Source organism: Colias croceus, chromosome 6 (genome assembly GCF_905220415.1).
Source record: "Colias croceus chromosome 6, ilColCroc2.1".
Lineage (NCBI taxonomy): Eukaryota > Metazoa > Arthropoda > Insecta > Lepidoptera > Pieridae > Colias > Colias croceus.
In genome coordinates, this window is record NC_059542.1 from 1,373,894 (window position 1) to 1,401,136 (window position 27,243).

The window sequence follows — 27,243 nt, forward strand, 5'->3', positions numbered from 1 at the left end:
ACTATTATTAATTTTCCTATAACACAAACATTTGAATGAAGATTTTTATTATTATTTTTTATAATTCGAGAGATAAGTAAAGACGGAACTAGCAGGACAAGGAAATAGGTTTGAAAGGGCAGAAGTAAAAGACAACATTCAACACATGACTAGCTTTATTTCTGATAATAATACATAATGTATACATATCCGTTCGACGTGCGCTTAACCATATCCAACATAAGCTATCCAAACACATTTTGTCACTTAAGTAACACTCATACTTTTATTTGAGACTGCATTCCTTGACATAAGAATGATAAAATACTAAGAAGTATAATCATATTTAAAAATAATCTGGATCATATAAAGAGATTTAAAAGCTTTATTATTCTTCTTTTGTAATCTACTCTTGGATTGTAATAAATTTGTCAATATATTATAATCCAAGAGTAATAGTTACAGTATATAATTAGATCTTATTCTATATAATATAATACTGTGTCTAATTCATTTCAAAGGGATATTATATTCACCATAAGATATCAATTCCTGAAAGAATCCAATTTTTTGTCAGTTTCCTACAAGGCTCACAAAAAAAACTATTTTTGACGAATTAACGAAACAGATGCAATGGAAGGAATGCAGTCATTTAATTCGTTGCTCAAAACATTTAACAGACATAGTCCTTAATTAGCTCCATACAAAATAAGCTCGTGCATCTCACGCGTGCAGCTTGAAGCTTAACGTAATTTGCCCCTTTAGATTTTTAAGCTATTGCATAGCTTCTATCGCGAGCCTTAAGCGCGGGGACCGAATCCAGAAATTCCGTAACGAAAAAACCTCACGCTCCCCACTCCGACGGGCGGAGGTGTGGCTTGAAGGCATGCAATAGCTTTACCGCAGCAGTCCCCGAGTGCCTGCGTCTTTTTTTAATCTTTCTTGTGTAGACTTTTTGCTAGAATTTTTGATAGCTGTAGGGGAAGCCTCTAAAAAATCTGGGGAAGTTGTCCACCTTTCTTCCTCCAAGAATTTTAGTTGTATATAATGCTGATAAACTTTCTACCATTTCGAATATTCGATAAAACTTCAAGCTCCACCCGCTTTTTGAGACACTAATTACATACCTTTACACTTATGGTTACATTTAAACTGGATCTGAATATAAGTACATTTATTATGAGAACTTCACTCGGTCTCCGTTATTTTCAAAATTAAGAGAAAGGCATTTGCAGACGCTGAAAAACTTTCCATTAATCGCATCGGCAAGGAAAAGCTTTATGAAAATTTTAATTTCCACAAACTTACTATGTACTTAATATATTGATATTGATATTAAGTTTAATCTTTAGAAAATACATGGACTAAGTGAAGTTCACATTTACACAACATCTATCTACGCCTAGTGCAATTTAGACATCAATGCAAAAATATTAAACATTCTTTATTGATACATCGACGAAAATAATTCCCCAATGCGACGTAAGGCAATATACCGATTTCTATTTCATAAATCTGTAGGCACCGGTGAGCCGTGTACGAATTTCTAGTTTCTGATAAATATTAAATATTGTCATAGTATAATAGACATAAATACACAGAAATAAGGCTTATTCTCCTATACGCTTAGCAGAAAACATTTAACTACTTATGGACAGACGTGACATCGATTACACTTCACTACGTATACAGATTCCTCGTAAGACGCAAATGGTAATTCACAACAAGGCTTATTTGCTTGAAACACAACCGTCAAAATTATTATTAACGCATTTCATTTGAGGTAAAGTGTATGTAAGGCAACAACAAAGGCATTAATAATTACTGTGTACAAAAATATTATATGGATATCCATAGACAACGCATGCTCTATTTCCCTGAATCTATAAACAAAATAGTTTTTATGGTCACGGTCGAATGACCAAAAATCTAGATTACATAGCAAAATAATTTATATTCACCTGTTAAAACTGTATGTACAAACTGAAAGCCTAACTATTATGAAATTAATTTGTGAAAATATACCGTTGATAATTTAACGTTTGAACAGAAAGTTATACTTTAATAAATTTGCCTGAAAAATATCTACGTTACAATGATTCCTATTTCGCTCTTTATGAATTTGAACTGTGTATCTTCTACTTTTTTTGTTGATTTACATATAGATAACATAATAGATACCTACAATTAATGACTTAGGCCTCCTTCAGGTAACGACGAGACGGTTCATTGTTCAACTACCGTGCAAAAATTTATACAGTGCAGTTATTAATTAAAAATACACAAATAATTTTTAAACCCGCATACTCTATGATAAACACATCACTTTAAAACTACACTTAAAATGTCAAAATTATAATGTAGCCTGTATCTTGTTTCCAAAATATTTAGTGTGAAATTTTGTTATATTTATCGAAAAAGCTATTAACATTTATTCTTTCTTATGCTACGAATAATATATTTAATTTTGATAATGTTCAAAAACATCCAATAATGATTCTTAATGTCTACATACATGGAAACGACAAGATGGCGTCTCAGACAACTCTGTTGTCTCTTATCCCAAAATAAACCCGCGAATAACATATAACTGAAATTTGTGCTTCACATAAAAATAAAGATAATCTTTGGTTTCTAAAATTATAATTATAAACCGTGCTTCCAAAAATAATTTTACTTAGACCTATTTGAAACATGGAAGTATATTTACAATAGTATTTATTTTAGATTGAGACATCGCATTTATTTACGAATTTACGATATCCAAATAGCAGTACATATTTTGATTTCTACAAAGTGCTGGAAATCCTAACACAACTTCATTTTTTTAGTGGAACGGTATCGCCTTAAATCTATGGAACGAAATAATAGTGACAAATTTTACGAGTTTTCTTTAAAAACTCTTGACTTGCTTTTTAATTTTTATATACACATGACATTATAATTTTAAGGCGACACCGTTGTCTCCACCTATAGTAATCCCTAAATCGAAACCTTCCACTCGAAGTACTTAAATAAGAATTATTTACTAACACATATTTGACAATAAACTTGTATTCCAATAAGACATAGACACTTAGTTATGTAAAATTATGTATGTGACTAGATTTCTTTGCTTGAATCCACGTACGAATAAACCAATTAATTTGGTTTGCATCTACAATACCCAGAAAACCCGGAAAAAAGGAATCCGTCAATTTTGACACTTCAATCACTTGTCACTTTTAGGAATTATAGCAACTTATGGCAACTGAGAAATTGCCAGTAAGCAAAATAATTATTTTTAAAACATTCTATTTAAAAATGAATCAACGCACATGAGCACAGAATCACATTTACAGTCTCTAATAAGTTTGCCCTTTGAAGCTTTGGTGTAGATGCTCACTAAAGCGGCAGGTTCAGAAAATCCCAATCGGGAAACCTGAAATAAAAAAAAAAAACAATTATTATTATTTTTAACTTACATATAAAGTACTAGATTTCCGCCCGCGGCTTCGCCCGCGTTTGCAAAGGAAAACCCGCATAGTTCCCGTTCCCGTGGGATTTCCGGAATAAAAACTATCCTATGTGTTAATCCAAGTTACCCTCTATATGTGTGCTAAATTTCGTTGTAATCGGTTCAGTAGTTTTTACGTGAAAGAGTAACAAACATCCATACATCCATACAAACTTTCGCATTTATAATATTAGTAGGATAAACAAACCTATGGGTAGTTTCATCACATGGATATGTTTTCTTTTGCTCATTTGTCGCTAAAAGATATGAAACAGAACGCAAATGGTAGCTATAATTTAAAAAAAAACGACGTGTGTCACTCGGGGACTGCCGCGGTTAAGCTATTGCATGCTATGCCTTCAAGCCACACCTCCGCCCGTCGGAGTGGGGAGCGTGAGGTTTTTTCGTTACGGAATTTCTCGATTCGGTCCCCGCGCTCAAGGCCCGCGATAGAAGCTATGCAATAGCTTAATAATTGCATTGAGTAAGATTTACTCATTAGAATCTTCACATGCACACTGGTATTATATGACTATTGTGTTACGTATTATTATTGCGTTAAAAAGTATCTTAGTATCCATTTGTCTACATTCCATCATTAAACGGTAAAACCGGTCCCAAGAGTCGAAATGCTAATCCTCAAACTTCTAGCAAACATATTGCACAACAGACAAATAAAAACTTTTTAATTATAAAGATCATCGTCATACATTTGAAATTTGTAGTATGAAGTCAATATGTAACGACTTTTTTCCTCAAGATTTTTCCATAATATTTGCATAAATAAATAATTTTATACAAAACTCACAGAGGCTATTCAGAGAGGCGCGCCTTCTTGCAGTCGAGCTCGTCGTCGTCATCGTCGTCATCCTCCCCCCACTCCCACTCGCCGTCCCCCCCGTCTCCCCCCTCCCCGTCCCCACCCTCCCCGCCCTCCCCGCCCTCGCCCTCCTCCTCTTCAGCACGAGCTGGCTCTTCGGGCAACTCGTCGTCTTCATCCTGGATTATATTATAGATATTGAATGAGTTTCACAAAGAAAACCTATACAATAAAGCAAGATAGTTTACTTATAATAATGTGAAAAAGTGTTTCTATAAAAAGTTAAATTAAATAATCGTATGAAAGCCGACTGAAAAAGTTTAATATGACATCGTTGGAACAATGCAGAGATCTGTTGGATATGGTTTTTCTGTACAAAGTCTTTCAAAATGCTATTGACTGTGAGAAGCTACTCAATCAATTTAAATTCAATATCCCTAAGCATTATCCAAGGAAACAAATTACGAACTTGCTATTTGCACGTCAAAACAGAACTGTTCTGGTTCGCAACTCCCCCATTCCTAGACTATGCACCTTACTCAGTGGATATTTTCTCAGACTCCCTCTATAAGTTTCGGAAAGCAATGCTTAACATTAAGACTTAATTCTTTTTCAAATTCACATATTATAATTGTCTTTATGTCCGTAATATATAGATGAAATATTTAATGTAATAACTTTTTTAATATTGCCTGTTGTAGTTAATCAGAACTCTTTAATGATAAGAGCACACACATTTCTTTTTTGTTTAATTGTATATAGATATAATATTGTGTATAGATATCGCCTAATTTATTATTAATTTCTGTGAATGTAGTGTTCATCTGTAATAGTTGTGCATAATAATGTGTAAATCCTATTGTTGCTGTTTATCTGAATGATACATATGTAACAAATGGTGATGAACTTTTTTAATAAATAAATAAATAAAAATAAATGTGTGTGTATGTATGCTTGTACATGCGTGTGCATGTTTTTGTGTGCTGAACATGCCTCGCGTGCAGCACGGCAATATGTTTATGATTGTGCATGCTCATATTTGGGGATGTATTGTAAATGGGCGGTGTGAAGTGTCTGCGTTTGTTCGCGTGTGTATCCATGAAATCTTGCTGTACGGAATGTATGTTCATGTATGTATATATAGGTGTTGTATATGTACGGCACGTATGTTCATGTATATAGGTGTTGTATATGTACGGCACGTATGTTCATGTATATAGGTGTTGTATATGTACGGCACGTATGTTCATGTATATAGGTGTTGTATATGTACGGCACGTATGTTCATGTATATAGGTGTTGTATATGTATGGCACGTATGTTCATGTATATAGGTGTTGTGTATGTACGGCACGTATGTTCATGTATATAGGTGTTGTATATGTACGGCACGTATGTTCATGTATATAGGTGTTGTATATTTACGGCACGTATGTTCATGTATATAGGTGTTGTATATGTACGGCACGTATGTTCATGTATATAGGTGTTGTATATGTACGGCACGTATGTTCATGTATATAGGTGTTGTATATTTACGGCACGTATGTTCATGTATATAGCTGTGTGTGTGTGTGTGTATGTGCGTGCGTGTGTGTGTGTATGGGCGTGCGTGTGTGTGTGTGTATGTGCGTGCGTGCGTGTGTGTGTGTATGGGCGTGCGTGTGTGTGTGTGTGTGTGTGTATTAGCGTGCGTGTGTGTGTGTATGGGCGTGTGTGTGTGTATGTGCGTGCGTGTGTGTGTGTATGGGCGTGCGTGTGTGTGTGTGTGTGTGTGTGTGCACTCACGAGCGCGCGCTGCATGACGGCGATGGGCGGCTCGTGGCGGTGCGCGGCGACGCGGCGCTCGATGAGGAACGCCACGTACTCGTCGTACAGCAGACGGAGCAGGTGGAACGAGCCGAACGACGCCGCCGACCTGGGGGTTACACAAGTGGCTTTCTATTAGCGTAACGTTTAATAGAATAGATTATGAATGTATGAGATTGACGTAAGATACGTTTATCTACAATTTATGTCAATCTCATACATTCATAATCTATTCTATCAAACTTTACGCTAATAGAAAGCCACTTGTCTAGGGAGGCTGGGGACCGACCGTGCTGTGAGTCCGCACGCGGCGAGCTGGCTGCCCGCTACGTGTGCGGTACATAGCCATGGACTAATTTATGAGTTTAACGTAGACACATTTATTTGAATTTATATTCGACTTTTCAGAATAGAATACAGAATATAATATCTATTGAATGCTAAAAGAAAGAAAATATGTTTCACATTGCCCACTTGAATATTAATAACATTTTATCATTAATCAGGTTGAATGCGAAGAAGTCTCATCGGCTCTTTAGTTAAGAGACCGCATTCCGAAACGGCCGTAAACGCATCTAAACAAGTGAAATCGATAATACTATTAACAGTTTATTAAAGGTCTACTTCCACAGACAACTTGTCACCGCCCACTAACCTCAAGGTCAGCTCCCGTATGACCAGCGAGGAGTAGAAGGACCAGTCGAGCAGCAGTCTCCTGGCGCGCGCGGTGAAGTCGGGGCGCGCGGTGTGCGGCGCGAGCGCGGCCCGCACGCACGCGTCCAGCCAGCCCGCCCACTGCTCCAGCGACGCGCCGCGCCCCAGCGTCGCCTGGAACGAGCGCTGCTAGCGTGTACCGACTGGCTACCGGTGTGCTAGCTAACTTTGGCCGGTCCCAATATTGTATCTATCTTCGGTTTGACATACTAAAGATAGTAAATGCTATCTATCTTTTGTTTTGGCGTCCCAATAACAGCCAGCAATGGCCGTTCCCGATATCTTTTCTATCTTACGATAGATAGAGCCTCACTAGCTATCGGAGATAGCTGATATCTTTAACCATAGTTTGAATATTGGGAACGGCCATTATACGAGGCCACAAGAACGCCGAGCGTGGCCCGATTCGTGCCAACGCGTGCTCGACTCCCACCACTAATGCCGGCTGCAGACCGAAAACTAAGCTATTCCAAAGCTAAGCTAGGGAAGCTAGGCTAAGCCAAACTAAGGTAAGAGAGAAATAAACGGCGTGCACACAAAGAGCTAAGCTTAAAGCTCAGTTAGTGCTGCGGAGTTCAATTAGACGGACGACGAAGGGCGTGCGGGGAAGGCGGGAGGGACATAGCTTAGCTCGCGTAGCTGCGCATCGGCGCACACAACTAACATAGCTTCGCATATTTTAGTTAGCTCACATAGCTTAGTTCACATAGTTTGCGATCTGCACACAAGTATGGAAAACTGCGTCAGCTATGCGAGCTAAGCTAAACTAACTTAGCTCAGCTCTTGGTCTGCAGCCCGCATAGTTAAGTTACATTACGCATTATGTCATACGTAATTGTCATATTTCGTCATACAAATACTACATGGACGAGCATTGCGACATTGTATCTAACGGGTGTCAGTGCGCGTGTGGTATATGGATGCCACTTCCACATTTATCCAACACTAGCTTTCCGCCCGCGACTTCGCCCGCGATTTCAAAGAAAACCTTTATCTGTCCCGTTCCCTTGGAATTTCCCGGATAAAACTTATCCTATGGGTTAATCCAAGTTAGCCTCTATATGTGTGTTAATTTTCATTGTTATCGATTCAGTAGTATTTGCGTGAAAGAGTAACAAAGATCCATCCAAGTCCATCCTCACAAACTTTCGCATTTATAAGTAGGACTGGTAGGAAGTAGGATAAGCATCCGACATTAAACTACCAGCACACAATAGCATAAACATATATGATATACAGTGGTGGACCGTGGACGTTTAATTAGAAACACGTAACATGATAAAGTAGTCATCAAATTCATTTAACATTTATATATTAACGTATTAGACTTATCTAGTTTTATAAGAAATTGTTTAATTTTAATCAAACGTTAGCATTAATAAAATTGAACAACTTTAAGTGAAGTCTGAAGTTCGAGTATTTTCAGTCTGGACAACAAATTAGAAACAGCATGGTTCGAGTGTTCCAAAGTCAAAACCTGTTGAAATGCCGCCAATATTTTTTTCTTTTACAAATATTTGCACCGTTTTTTAAACATTCCATCTAATAATATAAAGTGAAAAAACTAAAACCCAACTACGACAATAACCGGCGCTGAAAAAGTATAAAACAAGATTTCAGAATACTGAACTGAACAAAGTTGCTAATGTAGTTGCAAGTAAATGGACACAGTAGACTCTACCAAGATGCCTTCGTTGTAAATTGACAATAATGTCATACAATACTATTCTGAAGTATGCAATATTCCACTATGTAGAGATAAATTTTCATGTTTGGAAAGGCGTAGTCACACGTTACATAATATAGGTACCTATCTACCGTAGCACTTCAACAACGTGTGACTACGCCTTTCCAAACATGAAAATTTATCTCTACATAGTGGAATATTGCATACTTCAGAATAGTATTGTATGACATTATTGTCAATTTACAACGAAGGCATCTTGGTAGAGTCTACTGTGTCCATTTACTTGCAACTACATTAGCAACTTTGTTCAGTTCAGTATTCTGAAATCTTGTTTTATACTTTTTCAGCGCCGGTTATTGTCGTAGTTGGGTTTTAGTTTTTTCACTTTATATTATTTGTACTATTTTGGTGTTAAAGTGTATTTGGGGGCATAATATTAACAAAAGTTAAACTGATGAACTAATAAAGAAGCTATGGACGAAAAGATGTGAATTATATGCAATCAGCCCATGAATACAGGTAAAGTCACGAGCAAATGCTAGTAATATATATATATTCAAAATGTACAAGGAAAGCGCTTTCAAATGATACTAAACACGGGATATTTATCTTAACTTTATTTTTTTACTTTGTATGTTTTGTCCGATAGAGGACGCCACATTAGATTTTGTGAAACCCCATATAGCCTATAACCAGCGGACAATTTAAGACGCTTCTAATGATATGTCATTTGTCAAATTCTGATAAGTAGTTTAGACGTTACGAGGGAACAGATGAACATACATACATACATACATACATACATACATAGCCTGTCAAAATCATAACCCTCCTTTTGCTTTGCCGTAGTCGGGTAAAAATATCTAAAAATTAATTTGCTTTGCAGTATAAATAGGTAAAAGTAAGATTTGTGACCCATCAACAAGAAAAATAATTTTAAGTTTACATTTTAACAAAAACTAGAGTTACATGAAAATTGAAAATCATTTAGAATGTTCGATAAAAATATATTTAATGTTATAGTTTATTTAAAAGAGCATTGTACTTCCGATCAAGTGCCTAGAAAAGCTCGACCATGAAAAACCACTGCTCGCGAGCATAGGCAAATAATTATTTTCGCAAAGATGGATCCATATAAAGGTTCCAATTCTATATGATACGTATATTCCAATAAATAAATAAAAAAATTATACCATCTATCAAAGTTCGTAAACTTTTCAACTACAATAAGTGGGGGCTCAGATAGAATACCTTGAAGTCGGCCTCGAGCTTGTGCGCAGTGGGCGCGTTCCCGCAGGCGCAGGCCCACGCCGCCTGCTCGCGCACCACGCGGAAGTCCACGCGGCTCAGGTCCGATACCATCTGCAATCACAATTTATTTTAAACTAGGTTTTGGCCCGCGGCTTCGCCCGCGCAATCAAAGAAAAACCCGCATAGTTCCCGTTCTCGTGGGATTTCCGCGATTGCGTCATTTTCCCGGGATAAAAAGTAGCCTATGTCCTTTCTCGGGTATCAAAATATCTCCATACCAAATTTCATGAAAATTGGTTCAGTAGTTTAGGCGTGATTGAGTAACAGACAGACAGACAGAGTTACTTTCGCATTTATAATATTAGTATGGATTGAACATTGTTGAGCTGATTTCCACTTCTGATATTTATAAAAGTAATCAAATTTGTAATCAAATTATGTACGATTATAACTGGTGTAATCGTTAAGTGTGCGCGGGCAATTATTTCGTAACTATTACATATATCAAAAAACTTTAAACTGATATCGAAAGTACTTTACCTAATGAGTAAAATGACACTAATAACTTTTTAAAAATAAAACGGGAAATATCCTAAAATTTTACATTGGAAGAAATGCATATGAGTACATACAATAAATGGGGATGTATAATGGGAAGTCGATGTGTGAGATGATTTATGACGAAAATGATGGATATTTAATAAACATAGTAGACACATGAATTCAAACGACCATGATCTGCTTTATTAAATGTGTCAGAAAGGGGTTTGGGTAATATTGTGAGCAAAAGTAATAACTTTTGCTTTTGCAATATTTTAAAAGCGCAAAATTATATATCTCTAATATATATAAATCTCGTGTCACAATGTTTGTCCTCAATGGACTCCTAAACCACTTAACCGATTATATTAAAATTCGCACACCATGTGCAGTTCGATCCAACTTGAGAGATAGGATAGTTTAAATCTCAAATCGTTTTAAAGAAAGCGGGCGAAGCCGCGGGCGGTAAGCTAGTTTATTATAGATATTTTAATAGCGAAAGTTCATCACGACGCCACTAGCCCATACAAACCCAAACCCCTGTATGTTTGTTCGTCGCATATTTATTTCTGTATTTCTCACTGTGTGTGTGTGTGCATACCTGCTGTATCTGGTGCTGGTTGGTGAGCACGGCGCGCGCGGCCTGCGCCAGGTGGTTGAGCGACGTGTAGCGGCGCAGCGCGCCCGCCAGCGCGCCCGCGGCCGACGCCTGCGCACGCACCGCCAGGGCCGGCGCGCCGCACGAACCCGCCGATAGGGCTGACTCGAGCGTCTTCGCGAAGTTGCGGATCGCCTGCAAATTATATCTCGTGTCATAATATGCTTTAAAACAAACATTTTTAACAACCAAATCTCTTTGTTAAAATTTTTATGTCCATTGAAAAATACCGCTTAAGAATTTGTTGTGGTTTGATCCAAATATCAATGCTTCGGATGGTATAAGTCTTAATAATTTTACCACAGGTTAATTCACAAGTTTTATTTCATTTAATCAACTAAAACACGCGTAAAAAAATACCCGCAGTCGGTCCATCCATCCACTCGTGCAATATATCCATACGTATTCAATATTCTTTTCCAGAGAGTGTACCTGCGTGAGCTGCGAGGGTATGGGCCGCAGCACGTCGGGCAGCAGCAGGTCGACGGCGCGCTGGTGCAGCTGCAGCTCGGCGCGGCGCAGCCACACGGCCACGTCCCGGCGCGCGGCCAGCCGCAGCAGCGCGCGCCGGCACAGCTCGGCGGGCGGCCGCTTCCAGAGAGTGTACCTGCGTGAGCTGCGAGGGTATGGGCCGCAGCACGTCGGGCAGCAGCAGGTCGACGGCGCGCTGGTGCAGCTGCAGCTCGGCGCGGCGCAGCCACACGGCCACGTCCCGGCGCGCGGCCAGCCGCAGCAGCGCGCGCCGGCACAGCTCGGCGGGCGGCCGCTTCCAGAGAGTGTACCTGCGTGAGCTGCGAGGGTATGGGCCGCAGCACGTCGGGCAGCAGCAGGTCGACGGCGCGCTGGTGCAGCTGCAGCTCGGCGCGGCGCAGCCACACGGCCACGTCCCGGCGCGCGGCCAGCCGCAGCAGCGCGCGCCGGCACAGCTCGGCGGGCGGCCGCTTCCAGAGAGTGTACCTGCGTGAGCTGCGAGGGTATGGGCCGCAGCACGTCGGGCAGCAGCAGGTCGACGGCGCGCTGGTGCAGCTGCAGCTCGGCGCGGCGCAGCCACACGGCCACGTCCCGGCGCGCGGCCAGCCGCAGCAGCGCGCGCCGGCACAGCTCGGCGGGCGGCCGCTTCCAGAGAGTGTACCTGCGTGAGCTGCGAGGGTATGGGCCGCAGCACGTCGGGCAGCAGCAGGTCGACGGCGCGCTGGTGCAGCTGCAGCTCGGCGCGGCGCAGCCACACGGCCACGTCCCGGCGCGCGGCCAGCCGCAGCAGCGCGCGCCGGCACAGCTCGGCGGGCGGCCGCTTCCAGAGAGTGTACCTGCGTGAGCTGCGAGGGTATGGGCCGCAGCACGTCGGGCAGCAGCAGGTCGACGGCGCGCTGGTGCAGCTGCAGCTCGGCGCGGCGCAGCCACACGGCCACGTCCCGGCGCGCGGCCAGCCGCAGCAGCGCGCGCCGGCACAGCTCGGCGGGCGGCCGCTTCCAGAGAGTGTACCTGCGTGAGCTGCGAGGGTATGGGCCGCAGCACGTCGGGCAGCAGCAGGTCGACGGCGCGCTGGTGCAGCTGCAGCTCGGCGCGGCGCAGCCACACGGCCACGTCCCGGCGCGCGGCCAGCCGCAGCAGCGCGCGCCGGCACAGCTCGGCGGGCGGCCGCTTCCAGAAGCTGCGCCGCGCGCGCTCCACCGCCGCCGTGTCCAGTGCTGCGACCGCCTCGAGGAACTCTACGCCGTGATCCCTGGAGGATAAGGTTCAGATTGGTATGCAGTTAAGTTTAGTATGGACACATTACAAAACGCCAAAAAACGTGAACTACTGAACTGCTATAGATATGTAACTGAACTCGACACTATGATGCATGGAATTGAAGATTTCTAAACAGGATATTAAAAAATCTTAATGGATACAGGCCTACAGAATAAAATTAACAATTTTATTGTGTTAATCTTGCAGTTTTCCGAACTTTTATTTAAACTTAAATAAAAATGTTTAGAACCATAACATGTTTAGTTTAAAGCTTCATTGAAACTTAAAAGTAAAATACCTATTTAATATGCTGCAAACATAAAATACCACTTATTTAACAATTTTACGATTTGAAATCTCACCGATGATGGTTCTTAAGCAGTTGCAGCGCATTCGGGGGCACATCTTCCGGCATATCATCTATGAATAGTTCTGGAGGGTCTGGTGGCACCACCGTTCCCAAGAACTGACGATGTGCCACACCGTTGAGACCAACTGCATTTTGTTCCGGTTCACGTTCACGCGGCTCCTGGTAAAAATTGAAATAATTATTCTAATAAAAATAACTGCGTTAAAAACAACCGACTTCAAAAACGGAAAAGTAAGAAATAAAAAAGATTTGATATTATTAATTACTACATATTATTTTTATGTGCTATTTACTAAAAAGGTTTGATGTCGGTGCATGGGCTTAATACTAAGTGCTTAGTGTTTGGCACCGACTTCAAACCTATTTAATAAATAGCACATAAAAATAATATGTAGTAATTAATAATATCAAATCTTTTTTATTTCTTACTTTTCCGTTTTTGAAGTCGGTTGTTTTTAACGCAGTTATTTTTATTTAATACTTTTTAGTGTATTTTTCAACACGAATCAAACGAGCCCAAACTCGATAAAGTTGAGTCAATATATTACTGAGTTCCTATGGCCACCTTCCGATTCCATCATCAGATCAGCTCCATGTCATGATAATGTTTCATCGCTATCCAATTTACATTCGTATACAAAATTTCAGCTCAATCGGTTACCGGGAAGTGAATCAAAGTTACTTGCTACATTGAAATTAAGTCATCGAGTACAGACAAAAATGCTCATAAAATAAAAACTACTAGGCCTAGCCGAATAAAATTTTTATGGGACCAATTCGACACCATCCCGCATCGAACAAAAAAAGAATCACGTAAATCGGTTCAGAAACCTCGGAGTAATCGGTGTACATACATAAAAAAAAAAAAAAAAATAAAAATATACCGGCCGAATTGATAACCTCCTCCTTTTTTTTGAAGTCGGTTAAAAAGTTTGCACTTGAAATGCTTGTAAAAGTATAAAAACATCAATTATTTCTCAACATTGGCATAATAAAACTAGGGAAGATATTTTTATAAATTTAGGACGAAAATAAAAAGAGGGTAGATTTAAAGAATCAATTCTTATAGCTGACCTGTTGTTCATCCAGGTCCAATTTATTCTGGAATGTCGGAGAGTCCCGTGGCGCGGTCGGTTTAGCGCGTATCCCATAGTAGTGGTACTTCGAGTTGCCTCTAGTGCCGAGACGACGAGTTCTCAATCCGACGAACACGGAACGAATGAGTTTGCCAAAGGACGCCGCGTTGACTGGTTCGAGGCGGTGTGTAGCGCAGTGGCGTAGGTAGTGTGCGTACAGAGTAGATCGGGGGAGGGATACACCTAAAAGTTGTTTTAAATATGTAGATAATGTTATTTGACAAATAATTGATCGTAACTAAACATGAGACAAATAGACAATACACTTAATTTGAAGAAAATTTTCTTGTAAAGTTAACTGGTTCACACATTAACTTAGTGACGATGATGTACCTAAAATAGACTGGCTGGATTTAAAGTACTAGCTAACTATGTTATAGCATAGAATGTTTAATAGTAGTACTGAAGTTATAGGTAAGGTACAGCGTGAACAGTAAATTGTAAATTCAAAACAAAGATGTAGTAATCGTAATATTTTTCAACAAATGAGTAAGAATTAAAAGTAGATCATTTTAATTAGCTCAATGTCATACGTTCTTCAATCTGAACAACTTTTAATCCTTTCTAGGCTTCTTATAAAGTCAATGCTAACCAAATATAAACAAAGGACAAATTTTTTTGGCCAATTCATTTCGACTAACACGTTTTCCGCCCACGCCTTTCCTGAAACCCACTCACCTTCCGCCGTCTCATAATGATCGAGCAGCCACTGCACGGTGGCGGGCGGCATGCGGGGCGACGGCGCGGGGGAGACGGGCTGCTCCCCCCCTCCCGCACCGCCTGCCCCCGCACCCCCCGCACCAGTCCCCCCCGTGGCCTCCGCGGTGAACGTGAACTCGCCGCTCCACTCGCCGTCCGCGCCCGCACCTGCCTCCGCGCTCACAGGCTCCACGTTCGCGACGCCGAACACGGGGTACGCGCGGAGCGTTTCCCTGTTTTATGTTTTTTTGTTGTACATTATACTGGCTGGCAATAAGCTTCGCCCGGATTGAGAGGGGGAAATAGCCTATGTCAGAGCAAATATTCTAATATGAATATTTGACATCGGGCCAGCCGTTTATTCGTTTCATTCAAAAATACTATCCAATTTGTACTGTAGCGTTAATTTTAATTATTTAAGTTATATGTTGACGAATAAATGTATTTTCTTCCAAATCTTTATAATATAAGAGTAGAATTGTAGATATTATAGGCTATGATATTATATTAACAAACAAAAGGATGCTGGAGTGAAATTACATAGCTGGCTTTTTCATTTTTTACTTTGTTTTATCTTGTCGCATGTTTTGTTAAAAGAGAATGTTTATATAACGGAACAAATTCATGCTTGGAGTATGAAAAACACATCGTCTTTAAAATATCAATGTATAGGTATAACAAAGACAGAGAAACCTTTTAGAGGTCAAACTCTACGACGGGCTTATATACCTACTGAACAAAACTCGGATAGTCAGTAAGTTTCTCACTCAGTAGATATAGGTAACGGAACGTTTGGTCTCTAAACAATGTTCACAGAAAAGCAAAATAGGTAACAAGGATGAAAATAATTGAGTCGGTATTTAATTTACAGCCTGAATGACATTCGGCCATTCTACCAAACAGCTAAGCAAATTATTTATTAAAATACATAAGTACTTTAAATTAATTTTATACATAAGTAATTAAAATTTATAGGTCCACCATCCACTCTACCACGGGCGCGGAGCGGACGTCACGAGCGGTATAAACACCGAAATATTTTATACCTACGTCATCTATCATATAAATTTACGATATCAAAATGGCTACAATATTATGCATATTTTTAAAAAGTCTGTTTGCGTTTTTATTCCAAGAATTGTTGAAAGAGGATGAATTTTCAGTTGTGAGTTGTGACCGTTGGTTTTGACTCTCGAGCATTTTACCTTTTGATGAAAATTCCTATCGAAAACTGGTTAAAACTGAAAAACTGCATTTTTTAACGGTTTCCGGTTATATATTACTAGCTTTCCGCCCGCGGCTTCGCCCGCGTTTTCAAAGAAAAACCCGCATAGTTCCCGTTCCCGTGGGATTTCAGGGATAAAACCTAGCCTATGTTACTCGTGGATAATGTAGCTTTCGAATGGTGAAAGAATTTTTCAAATCTGCCAAGTAGTTTCGGAGCCTATTCAATTCATACAAACAAACAAACAAAAAATCAAACCTTTCCTCTTTATAATATTTGTATAGATATTATGTAGAGTTGTGTTATACCTTATTCCATCCACTTACACAATACTCATAACTCATATAAGGTTGTAATCTTTCTAACCACGAAAAGAAAAAGCTCGTTCAGTATTAACAGAAATTTATTCGCCCATAGATATTTTATTTAGCGAAAGATTACTTATAAGACGTATTCCACGAATGGTAAATTTGTTGTTATATAGCAAATAAATTAAATTTAACTATCTCGTGCTATGTCCCTTTTGGAGAAATAATTTTAAACCAGACCAGTAGTTTTGCAGCTATTGATGTGAATACATTTCAAGCAAACACAATCAAATCTATCTTTTCACAATTTTAAAATCCATTCGATTTGAGTTATTTTCACAATAAATTTCTTACGTTACAACGACAGAAGATTTAATCCATACTAATATTATAAAATGCGAAAGTAACTCTGTCTGTCTGTCTGTTACTCAATCACGCTTAAACTACTGAACCAATTTGCATGAAATTTGGTATGGAGATATTTTGATATCCGAGAAAGGACATAGGCTACCTTTTATTGTGAAATATGTACCACGGGCGAAGCCGGGGCGGACCACTAGTACTTAAATAAAGTTTTGCCATGATAGATTTTTGTACTAATAGGCCTGAAGTTGAAGATGATGACAGAAAATATTTGCTGATATGTACCAGTTTGATGGTTCTTGAGGAGTCTAAGTACGTAATGACCAAAAAGAAAATGATGGATAAAGAGCTGGTACCAGCCGCGGCGGTCAAACCGCATAGGCATTAATTAAAAGTGTCATTTATATACCGAAAGTTGAACAATTTGTTCCATAAGAATTCATTTATTTTTGGATAATCGAAAATTAAGAAGAGAGCGGTAAAGAAGTGTCATTTTGGTACAATCACCAAATATTCTGAGTCACCTTTTCCATGTCCAGAGCACAAATTAAACAATTGCACAGGCGTTGTTTATCAATTGTTTTTTTTTTAATAATATTTAGGTATACTGAGGAATGACCAAATGTTCAAATAAAAAAAACGGTTAACTTAATTTCGCCAAGCGATAAAATAACCAGATCAGATTAGAAACATCGAGCTTCGCTTCCAAACTTAAATTGGCGATATAACTTGAAACGTCGCTTCGCTTATGTGGAAATATTTGTCGAATGCCAGAAAAACACATTGTGGAAATCAGATAGAACTCTGTCATCACGGTAGACCAAAGAAGATTCGTACTTCCTAGATAGAATCTTTCGTAGATTCTATAATATTATAAATGCGAAAAAGTGTTTGTCTTTCTTTCATGTCGCAACGGAGCGATTTTGTGTTTGAAGATAGTTAGGAGGCTAGATAGATTAAGCGACACTGATGGAAAATGTTTTTTTATAACTTGAAGAATTTCATATCACAAGAAATTATCTGGTTATGATTTTTCCGAAAAACTGCGCCTTATAAAATACTAGCAGTATTCATCCATTGACCATCCCTATATTATGCCTGTCTGTCCGTGTGCCGCTTTCGCAGTTAAACCACGACACTAATTTGAACGAAAAAAATTATATATCTAATCGTAATCAAAATTTTTTTCGTCGGTTTTGCGTAACTGTGGCGCAGAACAAGTATAAATACTCAATGGTGTCAAGATCCAAAATAGTCGGTAATATAATGAAACATGACACGTGTAAATAATTCCATATTGAATCATTTAACGCCACGAGACCTTAACTTTGTGAGATCTATAATAATATCCGAATAAAAATTTCCATTGCAAATGAAAAAAAAGTTCCGGCTTATTAATCCGCCGGACTATAATAGTCCGGCGGATAACTTAATATATTCATCGGCGATGACTAACTAAAAATCTAGGAAAACTCAAGGCCTATGAAAAATATAGCTGAATAACTAATATATTGACAATAGAAATGTTTTGGATTAGTCTATTTAATGGAAGGTGACTCACATATGTGCTTGCGGCCCTTGAGTATAGATCTCTTGAGGCTCCACATATTGAAGATGGTAGTTGACGCCATTCCCACCCTCGCCTGAAACAGAAGGCAACATTAATATAATTAATTTAATAATTCCATAATCTATTTATTATATTAGTAGCCTAATTAAATCGTTAGTTTTATTAATATTAACAAAGAATGTCAAATATTGCGGCGCAGTTTAAATAAGCAAATTAGTATTGTTAACACGCACATTTTGAGACGATTAACGAATTATTTTTTTAATCTAAAAATAGTAATTGTTCGGGAAATTTCCATTCCCATTCACGTGTTAGACATTGCTCAACAAAAATTGAAATGAAACGCGATTTAAAGGGAACGAGGCGCGACCTGTCCGAACATTGGAAATTTTAAAGTTACATTTATAGGGCATCTAGCCTCTAGGTAATTTGAGTCCTTGACAACGGTACTCACAAGGATAATAAGCGCGGTATCGAGGCACCTCCATTCTGTAGGAGGTCTCCCAGGCAACTCATCTCGGAGCCAGCGTCCCGGCACGAGAGGGACGTCCCTCCGCCCCTCTTTAGGTGGGTTTTACACCAATTATGTTAGGGGGATTAAAATAGATCGAGGTGAAGGATTTTATATGTTTCAATTTCAATAGTTACGAAATATGTATTACTTGTGAAATATTAATTTTTATTTCTGTGATTTTGGCAAAGCGCGATTTTGGGTTAATCTCGGGAGCATATATACCTATTAATGGTATATTTCATAGCATTATATTGTATTGCAAATTATTTTTATAATAGTATTCTTAACCTGTTCGGATTAATATTTTCAGGGATTTTAACCGTATTTACTATTAATATTCTTTTTTATTTAAGTCAATAAACTAATAATGTAAATATGTAAAATGATTTGACTGATACTCATTGTATTAAACATCCAACGCAAATTCATATAGCAGACAAACTACAAACTTTCGCATAGCTACCTCTATCGCACGAACTTTATACACTATATCCGTCTCCGTCGCACAGTCTCCCCCCACCCGTGGCCACGCCCACCGCGAGTCGGCCCACGTAACTACCCCTTTGTATGTTTATTGCTTTATTTTCAATCACCTCATCACAGGTGGATTATTTACAAGTTTTGAAGGGTGATATAGACCAATTGATTTACTTTTTGTTGTGCAGAACTAAAAATTATAGTCTGGTTATTAATATTAAATTAGTATTTGTCATTATAATTGAAAAATATATCATTTACAGATTTTTTACGTAGGTACTATTTATATTTATTATTTTTCAATTGGTTTTTCTCGCATTTCACAACTTAGTAGGTATAGTTAGGTATATCAAAATGTGGAATGAGGAAAAATCTCATTCATCGTCTTAAAGACAAAGGGAAATTAGAAAAAGCTCAGAATATAAACCAATATAATATAGTCTCTCGAATACTTAGATTGCAAAGCCTTCAGGATTTTAAACACATTTTGGCACTGATTATGGAAAAAATAATATTTATGAAGATTATGAGATATTTCTAAGAAATCATATCATAACAAATACAACCTTTTTCTCAATTTATAATAATGTTAAAGTAATAATTAGTCTTCGTGTGATATCCTATCTAAATAAAAGAAACAGAATAAGGTTTCGATTGAATGTTAACCCGATAATATTAGGTATGTTATGGAGCAGACGAACCACATAAGAGACGGATTAATTACAAACTGACGAATATATACAAGCCACGAATAAATTACTCAGCTCGTTATTGAACTTATAAAATCATAAAGACTAATTAAAGATAATTCTACAAAAAAAATTTTTTCAATATAATTTTTTCTCCAATATATTTCTCAATATTTTTCGGATTGGAAATCAATAAATCCATTATCACAATCAGAGCACATGACATTTCTCATGTAATAAAAATAAATTCGCAAAAATCGCGAACATAAAAGAAATATCAAAGAGCGTGGATCGCGTAACATCAAAGTGAAGCAGGTGGGCAATCGTTACTGCATATCCGATGGGTACATTGATAATGATCATTCAGGTAGATAATCCGAAGGGGCATACACAATTATCTATTATTAACAACTTTTATTGAAATCTACACCCCAATTTGACCTGTCAAACCGTTTTGCGCCTTATACGAAATACAGAAAGGGTATGTTTTAAAGTGATAACGAGTTTGCACTGATAGTTTGATGTAGACCGTTTAATAGGTATCAAGCTGACAGGTAGAAGATAATCAGATATATTAAATATCAGAGGGGACGGATGTTTGGTTCATCTACGACTTCTGTTTACATGTTGTTTTGACTTGAAAGAGTAGCGAATCCTTAAAAAAAATATGAGTTCCTTATTATTTAAATAGATAGATGAACATTATAAAGGCCAATTTTATGTGTTTCAGTAGATATTACAGAAAAATGAAAATATTTTAGTACCGTTTACTCAAATATTCTTTATTAATTCTCTACTTACAAACACCGCGACCGTCGAGTCTCATCATATGCAACGTGCATCTTTATTAAAAGAAAGAAGAAAGCGGGATTATTTGCTTGCTTGTAAAATTTTCCTGAAATATTACATACAACGTTCGTAATTACATAGTCTTAAAAGAAAACTTCCCGTTCTCGGATATAAATTAATCTCCCTTTCAGAAACGCAAGCGCAACTGCGGTAGAAAGCTCCCATAAGCTCTAATTAATAATCTTATGGCACGCCTCGTTTCTATTTCTTTCATTTAATCACGTTATTATTATGAACTAGCTTCCGCCCGCGACTCCGTCCGCGCGGATGTCGGTCTTCGCGTGGATGGTTTATTTCTCCATTTTGAGACCTCTGACAATAACATCTTATAAATATCTATTGGACCCAATTCCCAAATACGGTTAGGCCTACGCAACGTGTGTTCGCGGTTCTACGGAACAACGTCTATGGATAAAACTGAAAAATTAAGATTAATTTTTTTCTACGTATTTTTCCAGGATAAAAAGTATCCTATTTTACGCCCAGGATAATAAGGTATAATTATACCAAGTTTCATCGAAATCGAACCGCTAGTTTTCACGTGATGCCTTCACATACAGACAGACAGACAGACAGACAGACAGACAGACAAAAATTTTTTTAATCACATATTTCGGTTTGGTATCGATCCAGTAACACCCCCTGGTATTTATTTTTTCAATATTTTCAATGTACAGAATTGACCCTTCTACAGATTTATTATATGTATAGATTCATAGAAAACAAATTAAAAGTATTAGTCTCCACTCACCACGTAATTTAAAAACTTACCACTTTATCCCCACCTAAATTTATATAAAAACCATTATACAATTATTCCATACCAAGCCACCAAAAGCGAGTGCAAAGCGACGTCACAAAACCAAACCAAAAAAAGATCGTGTGTGCCGAGCACACGTGTTAGAAGTGAAACTTCTTTGGCAAGATTAAAGATACCAAAACCATCGCCTTACTCCATGACGGGCCGGTATTGCCATTTTTTTCTTCAAGTGGGGAAATCGGGCCGGTATTGTCATGACGCGACCTTGAAGTTTTACTCTAAACTCACCTAAAGAAGTTTCACTCCAAAAAAGCAAAAAAAATACAAAAAAAACTTGCATTCATCACCACTGCTGCTCTCAGCCTTAACGTAGACAGCCTCCACAGATCCCGGCTTCAACACATCCCGCACTGTGCGTCAACAAAACATGTGCTAGTCGGTGCTTTATACAAGCGGATACATGCTTACGTAAAATAATAATAATAAAATGTCTTCAGGGAATTTTTATTTAAATTAAAAGAAAATTTGATAAGAAAACTAATGATGATGAAGTTATCAGTATTTTTCTGCTGTCTATAAGCCTATTTTAGAGCTTGAACAATAATTATTAATATATTTTATTGCATTAATGTTAATAATTAGGATCTTCAATAGTAAAATTAATTTACTTGACATCAACATTATAAAAGTTCGATATGTAATGTATTGGTAAGGAGTTACATATTTTGTAGGTTCGTTCTATTGGTTGCGGAAGAATTCTAACAAATACCCGCGGCCCCCTCATTAAAGCGGCTCGACGGAACACAGTGGGGTTTTAGTCGGTAAGAATCCGACATAACCCACGGCTCCTTCCCCGGGGGCCGTGGGTATCTTTGGAAGATTTCCCCACTATAAAAAAAAAAAAAAGGTTCGTTCTATTACAGAGGTGTAATCAAAGTATTGATATCTGCAATTCTATAAAAACTTGAGTTCGGGTGTTCATTTCCTACAAAAGTTTAATAACACTTATCTATCTACCACTATGAGACAAATTATATAAAATATCTACATATTTCTAACTAAACATAAACACGTACTACAATCAGCAACCAAAGGACACTTACTTGCGACAATATACGTGTGCTGCGTTTCATTGTTGGGACTAGAATGACCAGAACTATCGCCGTTCACTTCCACCACCGATGTTGATACCTGCAAACAATTATAGATATTGTAGGTATTTTTTTTTAAGTTAAATTAAATAATTATGTATTGTGCCTTCGGATAATTATTTCAGAAAGGTGTTTGGATACTTTTGTAGGTTTTATTTAGAATTCTAATCAAAACGACGCAATATATTGCTATTTTAAAATATCCAAGTTTCATCACTAGCCGCGAAAGTTCATCGCGACGCCAACTATACCCAAACCTCTTTAAAAACTCATTGTCTTTAAAATATATGGCATTACGTGTTCAAAAGACCCCTTCGTGTCTACATCTTACCGAGTTGGATAGGCTCTGAATACCATTAAATAATATCAATGCAAGGCTTATGCAAGATTATAAAATTCTCGTGTTACAATGTTAGTTACCATATTCCCCCGAAACGGCTAGAACGATTCTCGTGAAATTTTGTTTGCTTATTGAAGGTAAGTTAGAACTGCAAATCGATCAACATTTTTCTTCTACCTAAATGATAAGAGAAACTACTTTTGCCGGGACAGCTAGGAACTTGAGAAATTTCTTGTTGAAGAAGAACCTTTGATCCATCCCATAAGTATTTGTATTGACAACAATCATTTGGATTATAGCAACGGTGACAATTGCTACTTTTATCCTGCTGTTTTCCATTTAAAAGATTTTAAACTCATATGACGCAGTCTGAAAAATAGAAAAAGATACGATAGGTACCTGCTGTATAGCATGAGAAAGATGTATCGTGTTTGGAATCTCCGGTATCACGATAAGGTCTCTCACTGTATTCGGCGATGCGTTCCCAGCGCTTGTGCCCTGTAATATTAAGAATTTGAATAATTCTAACTAAAATATGTAATAAATTAGGGTATCTACAAAAAATGTTTGAATCCGCTATATCCAATGTTCAACAAATTCATAAATCGGTGTGTTATACCAGTAATAAACTGTGTATGTTGTGTCTAATATTGATGTTATTAGTTTCCTTTTTAAAAATATAGGTATATTTCGAAGCGATATCAAATCCATTCGGTCTACATACTCTATTTTAGGTCAATTTATAGGATCGGCTTCTATGTAGTACATAGAAGCCGATCCTATAAATTACAAATACAAGTGTCTCTTTAGGCACTAGGTACAAAATAAAGAGCCATTAGTTCTAGTTCAAAATGACTAATATTTATACCGTCTACCAATAAATCCTCACATTTGACCTACGATCCATCCAAAGCTTGCGTAATAAGGTACCTAGATTATGCAGACTACATTTCGTGCGGAATATCAATAGTTTTATTTTTATACAATATCAAGAGAAGGTCAAGAGAAAGAAATAAAGTTATCCCTACCATTTGACTTTCAAGCTAGGAAAAATATTAAGTATCTCCATAATTAGTTTTTTTTTAGGTCTTCAAAAATATCTATGAATTAAAATTATGAAATCAACCACAAAAAATATTCGGGATGCTATTAGTAGTTAAAATATGCTGTAATTTACTATATGCAACTTTACAGAAATACGTCGAATCACGCGTGGTAGGGATAAGAAAAAGATGGCGCGTAACGGAAAAATGTCACGCGTAACGAAAAAATGTTACACTAAATTTTTTTCCAACCCCGATAAAGAAGTTTCACTTCAATAATAAAACGGATATGTTTGTGTAGTGATGACGGACTGGAGGGTCTCTGCAAGTGTTCGCGGCTGGGCTCGGCGGCGTATCTCTTCAAACAATTAATTGAATTGTCTCTAGAATTCGCCCTCGCACCTTTTTCAGTAACTCAGCGTGATGGAGAAATTTTTATAGCCAAGTTAAGATTAATTTCATTAATTTACTTCAAGTTAAATGCAGAGTGCTTATTTATATTTTTCTCTTTTCTGATAATTGCACAAAATCCTCTGAAATCATTTTCTTTTCGGATGCAATATAGCTGTTATCTGCTCGATTGTATAACATAATATCAACACGTTTTCCATAATAATTAAGGATACCTTCCTTGAATACAACTTTCAATGTACCTATACACCTATCCCTATTCCCTATTGAGATAACATTGCTGTAATATATCAGCAATGCTATCTAAACCTCGACCGATCGATATTCGATCAATCCGATGATCGCGGACAATCCGCCAAGCTGCCAAGCACATTCACAGTTACCATAACCATAAACCTACTATAGTTTATAAGAATGAATACATACAAAAGATGAGTATGTTTGTAAATCCTACATGCAAGAACCGCTCACTTTAACCCTATTTGAAATTTTCCAAAAAGACAGATTGGTGTAAGCACTGTTTTTTCCGTTATTTTAAATCTATACAAATATTATAAATCTGAAAGGTTTGTTTGTTTGTTTGAACGCGCTAATCTCAGGAACTACTGGGCCGATTTGAATTCTTTCGCTGCTAGATAGCCCATTTATCGAGGAAGGATATGATATATCGTCACGCTAAGACCAACAGGAGCGGAGCAATGCAGGTGAAAACGCGGAGCACAGATAGTAAATAATAAATTTATAGCATCCATGTAACGCGAGATTATTATTAGCTGAAAGTTAAATATCATATAAAACCTGTGTGGGCGCAGCCAGTTGGGCCGCCATATCGGGGGAGGCGGGCGGCGAAGACTCCACAAGCACCTCGTCGCCCGCACAATCAAAACCTGCAAATTTGATAAAAAAATTGTTGATTTTATTTCATATATGTATATAAATCGATTATTGATTCCAGAAAAAAAATATTCAAAAACTTTTAAAAAACTGCAACTGTATTTAATCTGAGTTTCACGTGTTGTTGATTTCACACATTTATTAGAATACAAATATACAGAACAGAAATGCCAAAATAATTACATTGAACAAAGAATCAAATTAATTTCAAAAACAAATGATGCACATACACAAAAGCAACATAATATAATTGAAAATCAATTATAATTTTCTGTCTGATGAATGATATTATAATTAAAAATAGATTGAATATTTAATAAAATAAAAATAAATGTATATGTACTCAGCCAATTTGAAATAAAAAAAATGAACTTTGACCAGTTTACAATTTATAATTAAAATATGTAAAAGGTAATAAATATGTAACCCATTGTATGTTAAGCTTCAATGCACACATTTGTAATCAAATACATTCTTGTTTTATAAATGAAAAACTAGACCAGTCATTATAGTTGCAATTTAATACCATACGCTTGCAACTCATTTATTTGAGAGGGATTATAACCCTCCTCTTAACTAATTGACTACCTGTACCTTGATTTATAATATTAAAATAAAATGTGAAGGAGATTTAAATGTAACATGAATAACTTTTTTAATTCATACATAACTTAATCAATCCCCAATTAAAATATTCAAATTATGAATATTAAATTGAAATTAAAAAATATATATATAAGCATCAATACAATTTAAATATTCACTACTAAAGCAAAATGGAAACAATGCAAAAATGTATATCAGCATTATGTTTGAAGAAATATTCTATCTAAGAAGAAACCTATGTTTAATCTCATTATGAAAAATTTATAATAAATAATATAAAACATTATAAGATTATATCTGTGGCATAACATCATCCCATCGGATAGAGATGTTATTGATCTGTCTCCGACTGAGAGAGAAGTATCCGAGGTGTGTTTCCAGGCAACACCATCCCTCCGCACCTTTACACAAATAATACAACACTCACTCTCGAGATAAAACACATTCTCAAAGCCCATTTCAGACATATTTCACGATTATTATATCACATGTAACTGAAATTTTCAAAGGCAAGTCTGCATTATTGTGAGTCACAGTAACAATACTATCTAGTATTGATCAAACAACGGTTTCTATGCCACTGTTGATTGCTGGAGCTTATTTTGCCTGAGTTATGTGTCGGTGTGATAGTGGGGTTGTGCAGGTGTGTCACGCTCCGGTGACACCACCTGTCTATGTGTTACATGCATGGGTGAATGTGCATATGCTTATAGCTTTTATTGTAACAGTTGCTTCTTACTGTTTTAACTATTGTCAGTGTTATTTTAACTGGTTTTTCGTTACTTAGTGATAATATTTGAGAAAAGCTTTTGTAGATTTGATTGTTTTCTGAATATGCTTTTATTTTGATATTTTGGGCTAATCATATGTTATCTCTATACATGACGAAACTCCCTGTTGTCGAATATCAATATATTGTTTTTAAATGTGTGCGTGATAAAGTCGGTACCAGGTACTATATCGCACCCCTATCCCGATAGCATTGATAAGTTGATACGTAATCGGTTTCTTGCTTTTTTAGGGATAATAAACGGGGAGACAAAGGTATCATTATCAACACGGTCGTCATTTGGGAAACTCGTGTTATTAACATCCGACTTAACATCCCAAGACTGGAAAATAATATAGAAATAAAACCAACCTGCCAGCCATA

General features: G+C 37.5%; 1 protein-coding gene across 1 annotated transcript; it reads right to left on the reverse strand.

The window, feature by feature from the left end:
- Positions 1 to 2,744: 2,744 nt before the first annotated feature.
- On the reverse strand, positions 2,745 to 27,243 carry LOC123692337 (MHC class II regulatory factor RFX1). Its single transcript, XM_045637073.1, has 16 exons — positions 27,232 to 27,243; positions 25,389 to 25,477; positions 23,536 to 23,634; positions 22,749 to 22,836; positions 21,984 to 22,055; positions 18,348 to 18,429; positions 14,870 to 15,123; positions 14,130 to 14,374; positions 13,048 to 13,214; positions 12,437 to 12,677; positions 10,898 to 11,089; positions 9,757 to 9,867; positions 6,760 to 6,932; positions 6,084 to 6,213; positions 4,284 to 4,474; positions 2,745 to 3,400 (listed from the first exon to the last, which is right to left on the reverse strand). The coding sequence occupies exons 2-15, from the start codon at positions 25,416 to 25,418 to the stop codon at positions 4,289 to 4,291; spliced, it is 2,070 nt and encodes a 689-aa protein (XP_045493029.1). The 5' UTR covers positions 25,419 to 25,477; positions 27,232 to 27,243; the 3' UTR covers positions 2,745 to 3,400; positions 4,284 to 4,288.

Coding starts and splice junctions, on each gene's coding strand:
- LOC123692337 (XM_045637073.1), bottom strand. CDS start 25,418: ATGGCGGCCCAACTGGCTGCGCCCACACAG. Junction 22,837..23,535: donor TTTCTCATGCTATACAGCAG/GTACCTATCGTA, acceptor AATTGTTTGCAG/GTATCAACATCGGTGGTGGA. Junction 15,124..18,347: donor CAAGGGCCGCAAGCACATAT/GTGAGTCACCTT, acceptor AACATAAAACAG/GGAAACGCTCCGCGCGTACC.